Genomic DNA, 11210 nt, shown 5'->3' on the forward strand with positions numbered 1-11210 from the left:
CAAATACATACATACAGGTGTCCGACAACATACATAAATACATACATATATACATACAAACAAAAAGTCCGAGAACGAGAAATACATGTCAAAAGTTCCTCACTCTCGAGAACGAGGGGTAAATTTAGGGGTAAAATTTCCAATCTCGATTAAAAAGTAGGATTACATCACGGATATATTTGTAGTGACGCTAAACACCATAAGATTGAAAGACGGTAAAGTGGCTGAGAAAGGCTCAAATCACATTCAGCCATGGCTCAGAAGACATGCGGTCATTCAAAAAAAAGCATGGTAATCAAATAATCAAAGTGAGAGCTAAATAAACCCTAGTTGAACAGCCTAGTCTCCGTGTATGTTTCTCCCACATCAAAAAATTGGCACAAATTTGAACCTCATAAAATTTCCCTCAGTGCTGCTACATTACGAATTTCTATATATAGGATGAGGCTATTTAGACAGCAAAAAAACCCAAGACACCCAAGACTTGAGTATAATTCGAACTATTTTTATTTGTTATACACTTATACCATGCTCAACCATAACATGGACATGGCTCATCAACAAATGTAAACAAAGCAAATCAAGATTTACTCCAGGCTTATCCCAAGGATTCTTTAGCTTATTTTCAGCACTAACTATGCTTTTACCTCTAGAATAGAAACTAGAAAGTATGGCGGCCTCTCCAAACACATGCAAATCTTCATTCAAACTTGGATGCAAACAAGGAAAACAAGAGAAAGATAATCATGTATTCATATTGACAAACTTTATCATATGGCAAGAAAAAGAATAGAGGGCCAACCTATAGAAGCAATAGCAAAGGATACCTTGTATAATTATATTTGAAGTGTCATCAAGACTCACCCATGAAGATTTAGATTTGCCCTCCTCAGTGACTAAGCGGAAAGAACCCTATTTAAAATAACATATACAAAAAATTAATACTCAGCCAGAATAAAAGCTATCAAATGATATGTTGCCATTTCATTAACTTGTGTACCTGCAATTTTTTTCTGAAATGCTATCATCAATAGTTGTAAGGTGTCCATTCAGTGGATGTTAAAGCAACTCGAGCCCTTCTCCCTTGGATTAAAGCTGAGACCTGGCCTGTGAGTATGTCAAAATTTTGGCTGCAAATGCATGAGCTCTCTTTGCAGCTCTAAAGCTTCAGCTTTATATGCCTGCGTAGCATCCCTAAAACAAATATAAACCATTAAGATAGTCTAGATAGTAAGCATGAGGCACCATCATTAGCCAAAAAGAATCTTATCCTCACAGAGACACATGCAACCAAGCACCAAACCATTTTTACAGGCACTAACTGCTACTAAATCTGACACTGCAGCCAATAAGTAATAAATTATTCCACTTGATGATGAACTTCAAACAATGCTTGATCTAGAAACCCAAGAATCTACTGAGAATGTCTTCCATAAAAGGGGAATAGAACACTGCCTCCAACTCAATTCTTGGCCTCACCACTTTTGACTCTCCTAACACTTGCATCAAAGGCAGATCTGCTAAGATCAACTTAAAATATCTCAAATTCTCCATAATATGGACAATCATACTTGAAATCATCAAACTTAGCTTATAAATGCAATCTTGTTAAAGTTTCATTACTGATAGTTTAGAAACACGATGGATAGACCCCAATTTGCTAAATGTACACTTTACCTTAAAAATTTTGCTAAATGTATACTTTACCTTATCTGTTTTGGCAAATACTGCAAAATCACAGCTGTAGATGATTAATACAGCATAATGCATTATCTAAATGGTTCAACAGACTACCGAATGCCCTGTCCTTGGCCCTTAGATGGAGTGGCTTTTATCAAACTTGTTCACCACAATTAAATAAAAGAGCATGATACCACTAGAACTTCCAAATCTTCTCAATATTGCATTGCTTCTGACAATTATAGTTATGCAAATCACAACTAGGCAACCGGCTGTGATTTTTTGTTGTCTCATATGGGATGGTATTTCACTTTATCGGCAACAGAAGCTGTCTTCCTGTTCCATCAATAGATTTACCAGCTGCAAAAAGGTTTTGCCCCATCTCAACCCTCATCAACCGTTAGGCCAGTTAATATGATGTTCAGATTAATATTCTTATCCTCTAGATTCAAAAGACTTGTTGTGAAGCTTTAATATTGTTCAGAAATTTCAGATATCGTTGCCATGTCACTAAGTATGTTTCTGATCAACAGGAGACTTAACATTTCAAAGAACTGGTAAATCAAAGTCAAAAAAGATATATACGAAAATAATTTGCACAAGAATACCTCTAATAACTTCCCTTCCTGAAGAAATTGCTAAAGAATCACTAGCTAGTTAAAAACCAACCCATTCACATTAGGTTAATGTCAAAGAAAAAGGAAAGAGGACTCACAAACATATAAACACCGTTATCAAACAAATTTTGACGTTGTACGATAAACATAGCCATGTAGTCCATATAAAGTACAAGTATCCTATTCAACAATAAGTCGTTTTAGTTTAAAGCAGTAAGTTCAGTTTCCAGCTACAAGAACAGAAGCATAATTGTAGCTTCCATTCAGAAGGCCAGTTTTCATGTTTCACAAAAGGAACCGGAAATGAAAGCACAAATTGAGGTTTCCCTCCCATCAAGTTTATTTTCTCGTGAGCCAAACATAAACCAAATATCCAGAGAGAGACGAGAGAGACAAGACAGGCTTAACTGGGAGAGCTCGGAGAGAGAGAGAGGATACTTGAGGGACGAAGGCTGGAGCAGATCCACTCAAGGATGGGGCGCGCGTCGTCGTACTGTTACGAACGGATCAAATGCCTCTGGCCGTTCATACGCCATTTCTCGCGATAATGCACACAGTCGAGCTCCGCTCATCTACCTCTCCTTCTTTGACTTCTCAAATCAGATCCTTCTATCTCATCTCGCGGATGATTTATCTAAAAACACAGGGTGATAACTGATAAGAGTCCATAAAACCTCAAGCCGGCTTAACATAAACCATCAATTTCGAATCAATTGCATAAGACTAGTAAATCTGCCCGCTCATTAGGATTTCTTTAGACGCCTGAACCAGATTAGCTTGCCATAGAATTTCCACTACTTTTCAGTCAACATTTATTATGAAAAAATTTCCAGAAAAGCACTACAACAAAACCAAAATAAAACTCCAAAACACAGAAATCGAGAATCACCTACAATATGCAATTTGAAAACAAAATCCTCACCGCCAGTAACCGTCGTGGATTCGATTAAACGATAGACATTGAATCATCGGAGAGTAGTGAAGGGAAACATTCACCTATAAGTCTATAACAGTAAATTGAAGGGGAAGGAGAAAGGCCGTTTAAGCGATTTTGAAATTTTTTTGATTTTGGCGATCGGGTGGGGTGGGGTGGGGTGTTTTTCCTTAAATAAACTCAATTTCAAATTTGAGGTATACCAACGCTCTTAGGAAACTATTTCTTCCGTTCGATTTTTTGATTTGTGATTGGGTGGATAGGAGGGCGGTGTTTTTCTTTAAATAATTTCAATTTCAAATTTGAGGTCTACGAACGGTATTGGGAAACTATTTCTTCCGTTTAATTTAAAGTTCAAACCTTTTTTTTTTTTGGTTTCTTTTTTCCTGTATTTAGATTGAGAGATTTGATGGAAGAGAAGAGAGAAAAGATCGTTATCCAAAATCTCTAACTTCAAGAAAAACAAATAGAGAAATTTAAAATGAATTTAGTAAAATTTTCATCAAAATACTTCCTTAAAAAATGGAAGGGAGTGATGAATACATCAACCATCTACTCAATAATACTCTAACAGAAAATAAATCAGTAAATTAAATATTTTCTGATAACTATCCAAGCAAGATAAATAGGAAAATAACAAATTATTTCCGAGTCACACGTAGGATTATCATATCAAATTTGAGCAAAATACGATTCAGAAGTGCCATGAATAGGATTTACTTAGGCTTAAGAGCCAAATTAGTCTATATATATTGACAGAGTTGAAATGTCCATTAACAAAAAAAATCAAATGACATGTCAACTTCAACTATTTACAATTTGGAACCGATAGAATCCAGCTCAAACAAGAGATTTATCACTCCACAGCCAATGACTCGCTCTTTTGGGGGCTTCGAGCAGAGGCAGCCTTCCCAAACCTGGACAGCCTAGGCTTACCATCATCAACCATCACCTTGGACCCAAAATTCATGGAGCTTTTCTTGTCCTCCTCTGCAGGTTTTTGTGTGGTTCGATGCAGGTGGCATCTGAAGGAGCCAACGTGGTTGGTTGGAGCACAAATGCAGGCCTTACTGGGTCCAAGGGTCGGTGGGGTTTGGGCCATGTTCGACTCTGCAACTTTCTTTTGCATTGCCTTGGCCAACTCCTCTCCTTGACTCAATGGAGTACTCTTCATTCTGGAAAGCCTGCTAATAAGCACTAAGATGTCATTAAAAGTGAAACAGACAATGAAACTGAATAATATTCTTCATTAACATAAGAAATCGCACATCAATTATTATTTTTTGGGTAATTGAGATCGATATCATACAACAACGATGTAAGTTAGGCCAAAACCTAAAATGTAACCACAATGATATTGTTCTTAGTGAGAATCGAATTTAAGACCCGACTTAACTTAGAAAGATTCACCACTAAATTATTATCCAAGTGGTTCGCACAACAATTCTTAATAGCATTCCCAGAATCCTAGATTGGATCAATAAATCATTCATAAAAATAGGTTAAAAAAAAAGTATGGATATAGCAAAGGCCACCAGTGATAAACAAGAAATTCAATTTCCCAACCAAGAAAAATCCAAAGAACAAGCACAAGAGGAAAGAACATAGAAGAAGAAAACGAATACCAGGCAGCCATGGATCTTTGTTCAGAAGGATTGGAATTCTCCAAGTCAGCAGGCATGATTGCACTCAAATTAGTATGCACAGAAGAGAGTATGAAAGCGAGGTCAAGACTGAGGCGTAAGAATCGCTCAATTACTTAAACCAGATTATGTATAAACTCCCAATTAACATTATAAGACTCCTGGATGGTATCTACCTGTGTTTCTTTACTTATATCCAAAAAAAAGAAGCCAAATTGGATATAATCAAAGATTCACCGTGCAGAGATAGAATTGGAATGAAAGGATAATTCCATCTCAATACGGATAAATGCTTATCATCATGCCTTCCAATAAATCCCCTAACACGTTCACGCATGCAACGAAATTAAGGAGTCTTTAAAGTTTAAATCCCAGTATTAAGTTTTGAAACTTCCAAATAGGAAATAATATATATATATATATATATATATATATGAATTCTCACATAAAGGGTGTAAAATAAGGGTTTATATTTACACTATTGATTTGAAACATGAAACATGTGAGACCTAAAACAGTGGACCACATTTGTTATCTCATTCATCTACACCATTAAAACGTAACCCTTATTTTACATTATTACGTTAAACCCTTATATGAAATTCTTCTACATACACATATACACCTAAACAATTCCATAAACGGAATCAAAAAGTCAAAGTTTGTTAGGGAGAATCACGAAGTATCCAAAAGCATTTGCATTTACTTTGCTAGGTCGTGGATTCAGACTTAGGATCCATTAATATTTGTTGGCTTTGACTTGGTCCCTTTTTTATCCTACTTTGGAAAAAAAAAAAGAGAAAAGATTAAAGCATAATTATCTTAAAGAGAATTTGGCCATGCATCACGTGAGAGAGTCCAATTCCTTAAGCAACTGCAACAGTCTTGAGGTCTATCTCCAGTTATTTGGTGCAACACTCAATCCCTTCCCACTACTAAACATTTTTCTGTTTTGAGTCCGTCTTTCTCTTTATAATCTCAACACTTTCATACTAGTTGAAGCTCAAAAAAACGCTTGTTACCAATTTGAAAATTTGGTCTACATTATACTTTGCTTCATATTTTTTCTTAAACAATAATATGAGACAAGAAACTTATCCCTTTTGTCACTTGATAGCTCGCCTAACACCACCAAAGTTAAACACTACATAGACTTGTGGCCACACCCAATTTGAATTGCCCCTCCAAAATAAAATTTAAAAGTAATACTATCGAGAAAAAATAAAAATTTTAGCTTAACCAAGTTGTCCCCCTTAATTTTAACTAGCTGCCCCCTATTGAAAACTAAAGCCCTCCATTGGTGCCGAGAGGTTGTGACACTTGAGAATCAGTTGGAGAGTTATATTTTTCATAATCAAAGTAACGATACATTATAGGGGTTTATATAATAATTATTGGTCTTATAGAGAAATTAAATTAGTTGCGACAATGTATAATTTGATGTATCCACTTGTGTATAGATTAGTAACATTATAATTGACTTTATATGTGACAAATGTAACCGTAGATAGGACATTTTCAACTATGAAGAAAGTGAAACAATGATGCGAAATCAAATTGGAGGTGAATATCTTAATGACTTAACGATTATCTAATTACATATATTGAGACAAAAGTGTTTGATTGAATTCGCAATGAGGTTATTATACAATATAATCAAACGCATGAGAATTTGGGGGGAAAATACAATTGTAAATGGATATGATTTTTTTGTTTTTATCTTAATATTAATAAGTGATAAATATAAAACTCAAAAAAAATAAATTCCGAGCCCCACACTAAGTTCCACCCCTAATATCCCATGCTGATTCCATCCCTGCGATTGTGATATGAGCCCAATTAAGAATTTACTCTTACTTTTGAAGGGTATGCATTCAATTTTACATGAAATGACCGTATACTTTACTCAAACAATATTGACCATAAAAGTTTAATTACTTGAAACGTGTGAGCCAGTGACAGTGCAATTGTTCGTGGTCCAAATAGTTAACGGTAAAGCATTTTAGCAAAAGAAAAAAAAAGGCCAAGGTTTTGAAAAGATGTAGTGGGCCAAATGGACCAACCCTTTCTCTTCTTCTTTCACAACAATCTTTATATCGAACAAGACCTCTCTCTCGCAAGCCATAATAATCACCTAATTAGTCAACATAAAGGGTGATTACAGGGCCAATTAACAATGTTCCATAATTTATATATATAGATATATAAAGGAACAACATATAAATTAACGACTTTTCTTTGGGGTTGCACACACTCGTATGTACAAACTGCAAATTAAGTGCGAACTCCTATAAGAAGAACTGAAGAATATTCTGAAAGCTTCAAGTAGCACAAGTTGGCATCAAGCAGCTTGAAAGGAAACCCAATCCTCCCCTCTTCTGCAAAAAAAGAAAGGATTAGACCCAAAAAAACCATAAAGCAAGGCTTAATCAAAAAGCTTATATATATATATATATATATATATGGATACCTTAGTGGGCTTTGCAAAAAGAAGGTCTGGTGAAATCTTGTACAAATCTTCATCAACTGGTTTAGGTATTGGCCTGCTCATGATAATGGGGGTGGGGGCGGGACTTGGTGGTGCCTTCACGTCACAGTCGTCACTCACATCCCATTTACTCTGTTTTTCTTCTTTCCCATGGCCCTCACGTCCTTTTCTCTGAACCACATCAAATGTAAATAAAATATCACCCAAATTTTCTTCTAAACAATGCTTTTGAGTTTTGACCATGAAAAGCTTGTGAAACCTAAACTGCACTATCTTTACAAACACTGTATGTATGTATGTATGCAATGAAATTTCTTTTTCCTCCTTTTTATTGCTCAACTCTACTGCTTTTCATGACAACTTTGGCTCTTTCGGTGAGAATTTTATGTAAATCATGCTTATAAAATTCAAAGATAAATCAAATCGGAAAAAAAAAAGGAAAAAGAAAAAGAGAGAGATGTAAAAGACGGTGTCGTTTAGCTTACTCGGCGGCGAGGAACAACAATGACGGCAGGTGCAACGACGTCGTTCTCGTGCAAATCACCAGCCACATATAGATCACGGTCGTCAGAGTAACTGTAACGAAGCAACCCAGCCTGCCTCGCTGACTCAAAACACTGAGTGAAAGGGAGATCATTGTTCCAATCCCAGCTACCAAATGCTGGCACATAACTCCTCTTGTAATAATCCTACAAACCCAACACAATTCAACATTAAAACTAACCAAAATTTTCAAAATCAAACAATCCCAAACAATCAAACTGCAAAAAACTTACTTCCATCTTTGCTTACGAGTTTGAAATGTCCACAGCTCGAATTCAAAAATGGGCGAAGAGAAAGAAGAGAATGGGAGATTATATACGCACAAATAGGAGTACCACAGGCACAAAGGGGTTAATAAAGATTTGAACTTGTAGAGGTAAGAAAAAGAAAATAAAGCAAAACCCAGATAACGAAGTTTCACAGTAGCTTATACAGAAACAGAGAGACAAAGAGGTAAGAGACAGCGATGGGGGGAGGTAAGGCTACTTTAACTCTTTTTCAGGGTATTTTTATTTTTTGCTTTTCCTGCTTTGTCGCTGATCAGATCAGATATTCAGATGTGTATATTCCAAAGCAAAGGGTATTTGGGGGTTTCTCCTCTCTTTTTTCCTGGGCTTCTCCAATCTCCAAGCAAAGCCTACTACTATTACTCTATTAAGGACTATTTTACTTCCCCCACAGGCGTAGCAGAGTGTGCTTTGTGCTCTGTGTCATCACCAGACGGTAGGACCCCTGCATAAAGAAAGCCATGAAAAAGTAACAGGAAAAATAGTTAATTGGGTGATGAGTAATGCCGAGGTCAACAGTCAGTAACTGTGAAACATCATCAGGCTTTAATTTATGTTACACGAGACCATACACATGGGTATTGCTCGCCCGTGCACACAAAGTTACGGTCTTTTGTTTTAAAAATTGGGCTATTTACATATTTCAGGAAGGAATTCCACTCATTACTCATCTGCTACGGCTTGGAGATTCTAGTCGTTCCGTTCTGTTAAGACTTAAGAGCCTGAAAAACAGAGCAAATGAAGAAAAGCTAAGCCAGGGGGGCCCTCTTGGGTTATATGGGTTATAGTGCAATAACATGAATATATCTTCTTTATTCTTCCACTTTTGTCGTGTTATTGTGTGTGTGTTTTTTTTTTATTTTTCTTTATTCTTTCTTATTTTGTCGTGTTATTGTGTGAATATTGCTTTGTCTTCTTGGAATTTAAAGTATGTAGAATGATGTGAAACATACATATAGCTGAAAGGGGGCCACTTTCAGGCTACCTTCAAGAAAGAAAGAAAAAAAAGACTGAAATTTCATCAGTGATGATGATAATCATAAATGGGAATCAGGAAAGAATAGTGAATTAAGAAGTAATGATAGGTAGATTGCATTTATATCACTCATGATGAATTGCCATAAATATTTTAAAACTTATTCTAATAAAATGGAAGAAAATAAAAATGCTGTGGAGCCATGCCTGTACACCAAATTTTCAATTCTCAAAATTCAACAACTTTGTTTTTTAACCGATACCGTCATCATATAAGTCTATCTTTTGAATATCTGATCTGCATCTAACTCATGATGAATTGTCATAAATATTTTAAAACTTATGCTAATAAAATGGAAGAAAATAAAAATGTTGTGGAGCCCATACCTGCACACCAAATTTTCAATTCTCAAAATTCAACGTCTTTCTTTTTTAACCGATACTGTTATCATATAAGTCTATCTTTTGAATATCTGATCTGCATCTAAACTCATGTCGTTAGGCCCACACCCACAGTAAAATTCAGCACCGACATCGTATAAAATTTTGTTTTGAACATCTAATATGAGTCTAAACTCATGCTATTAGGCCTACACGCACATCAAAATTCAGCAACTTGGTGTTGCTATACGCCATGAGATTTTAATTCTACATCACTACATGTTAAAAAGAATCGAATGCGGCATGTATTAGGCTTGCAAGAAGGAATTTTCAATGGGCCGTGATTACGCTAAGCCCACACCCGTACAATTGTATTTGTCGGGACTGGCAAGAGACGAGAGTTCACCAGTCCAAACCCGTAATTATAAGAGACCACGAGTGTAGCCCACAATGGGTGGGCCTCCAGGGACCTTAAACTGGGCCATACCTTGAGCCAGGCCTTGTAGAAAAATACCTTGTAATGAGAAACGAATCGAGATTCATACGACGAAACATATTGTTGATTTGCTAGTTTTATTGAATCCACTCTCTCCAATTATTATCTAGGGTACAACAAATAACGCTAGAAGACCAATGTTATGCAATCCACGTGGCATCATCTTAACGAGCCAAACGAACACATAAAAAAAACAAAACACATGCCCAATGCAACAGGGGAACGTGGGCCTAGCTGTCACACCCGTGACTCTGCATCCTGACAACTCTGGATCACGGGCTCAAATTTTGTGTTCTCACACATATTACTAAGCTCAACCCGACTGCTTATAAACAGGTCTCTCTTTGTATGGTGAATATAACATATAACAAGTATTACAATTTCCCTCACATTCTCTTCACTCTTGAGTCTTGAAGTTGGCTATGGCGAGAAAGTTGGGTTTTTTAGTGGTGATGGTTGTGGTGGTGGTAGTCGCAGCATTTGAGGGTGCAAGGGGATTGAGCATGTGCAACATGAGCGAAGATGGGCTAAATGCTTGCAAGCCATCAGTGACCAAGCCCAGTCCAGTGGACCCATCAAAGGAATGCTGCCAGGCTCTTTCTCGGGCAGACCTGAAATGTCTATGTTCTTATAGGAACTCACTTTTCTTGCCTTCTCTTGGGATTGATCCTGGTCTTGCACTGGCACTGCCTGCCAAGTGCAACCTCACTCCTCCTGCCACTTGTTGAGGTCTTGATCTTAATTCTCTTACTTAGTAGTTTCTTTCATGTATGGTTGGGTTTAACTTTCCGTTTCGTTTGTTTTTTGTTTTTCATTTTCTAGAAAATTGAAAACAGAAAATGTCTATTTCTGGTTTTCTATTTTCAAGTTATTTAAGCTACTTTTTTGTTTCTCGTGTTTTCCAAATTGTTCTATGTTTTCCAAAAAAGGAAGATGCAAAATGCATGAAAAACAAACATATCAAAATAGATCCTAAAATAGACCTTTGAATTGGCCGTCAAAGAGACAACCAACACACGAAGCCCATCTAAGCCCATCTGCCGAGTGAAATAAGAGCCTGACCACCAGCCCGCCACTCAAATATGACAAATGACGGTTAGTTGACAAAAAGCCAACTCCATTAAAAAAAAAAAAAAAAAAAAAACAGTTGGTTCCATTGACGCTAT

General features: G+C 36.5%; 3 protein-coding genes and 1 long non-coding RNA gene across 7 annotated transcripts; 1 reads left to right on the plus strand and 3 right to left on the minus strand.

The window, feature by feature from the left end:
• Positions 1 to 83: 83 nt before the first annotated feature.
• LOC119999655 lies at positions 84 to 3553 on the minus strand. 4 transcript variants are annotated; one of them, XR_005468490.1, is made up of 4 exons: positions 3220 to 3553; positions 2706 to 2931; positions 1001 to 1194; positions 85 to 912 (listed from the first exon to the last, which is right to left on the minus strand). It is a non-coding gene; the product is annotated as an uncharacterized LOC119999655 (long non-coding RNA). The 4 variants fall into 4 exon arrangements; XR_005468491.1 differs by having other exon boundaries at positions 3187 to 3553; XR_005468492.1 differs by having other exon boundaries at positions 84 to 912; positions 2736 to 3553.
• Positions 3554 to 3934: 381 nt separating this feature from the next.
• Positions 3935 to 4998, minus strand: LOC119999342. The gene is made up of 2 exons (XM_038846846.1): positions 4857 to 4998; positions 3935 to 4415 (listed from the first exon to the last, which is right to left on the minus strand). The coding sequence occupies exons 1-2, from the start codon at positions 4910 to 4912 to the stop codon at positions 4088 to 4090; spliced, it is 384 nt and encodes a 127-aa protein (XP_038702774.1). The 5' UTR covers positions 4913 to 4998; the 3' UTR covers positions 3935 to 4087.
• Positions 4999 to 6916: 1918 nt separating this feature from the next.
• LOC120000894 lies at positions 6917 to 8435 on the minus strand. The gene is made up of 4 exons (XM_038849061.1): positions 8139 to 8435; positions 7848 to 8051; positions 7345 to 7533; positions 6917 to 7252 (listed from the first exon to the last, which is right to left on the minus strand). Exons 1-4 carry the CDS (start codon positions 8142 to 8144, stop codon positions 7196 to 7198), a joined length of 456 nt encoding a protein of 151 aa, XP_038704989.1. The 5' UTR covers positions 8145 to 8435; the 3' UTR covers positions 6917 to 7195.
• Positions 8436 to 10396: 1961 nt separating this feature from the next.
• Positions 10397 to 10937, plus strand: LOC120000546 (putative lipid-transfer protein DIR1). The gene has a single exon (XM_038848662.1). It carries the CDS (start codon positions 10467 to 10469, stop codon positions 10770 to 10772), a length of 306 nt encoding a protein of 101 aa, XP_038704590.1. The 5' UTR covers positions 10397 to 10466; the 3' UTR covers positions 10773 to 10937.
• Positions 10938 to 11210: the final 273 nt, after the last annotated feature.

Source organism: Tripterygium wilfordii, chromosome 6, assembly GCF_013401445.1.
Source record: "Tripterygium wilfordii isolate XIE 37 chromosome 6, ASM1340144v1, whole genome shotgun sequence".
Classification (NCBI taxonomy): Eukaryota; Viridiplantae; Streptophyta; class Magnoliopsida; order Celastrales; family Celastraceae; genus Tripterygium; species Tripterygium wilfordii.

Bases quoted from the DNA above. Each gene is read 5' to 3' on its own strand.
- LOC119999342 (XM_038846846.1), bottom strand. From the start codon at position 4,912: ATGCCTGCTGACTTGGAGAATTCCAATCCTTCTGAACAAAGATCCATG. The intron at 4,416-4,856 runs GTATTCGTTTTC...GCTTATTAGCAG, and splicing joins CAAAGATCCATGGCTGCCTG to GCTTTCCAGAATGAAGAGTA.
- LOC120000546 (XM_038848662.1), top strand. From the start codon at position 10,467: ATGGCGAGAAAGTTGGGTTTTTTAGTGGTGATGGTTGTGGTGGTGGTA.
- LOC120000894 (XM_038849061.1), bottom strand. The intron at 7,534-7,847 runs GTAAGCTAAACG...GATGTGGTTCAG, and splicing joins TTGTTGTTCCTCGCCGCCGA to AGAAAAGGACGTGAGGGCCA. The intron at 7,253-7,344 runs GTATCCATATAT...CTTTTTTTGCAG, and splicing joins TTTTTGCAAAGCCCACTAAG to AAGAGGGGAGGATTGGGTTT.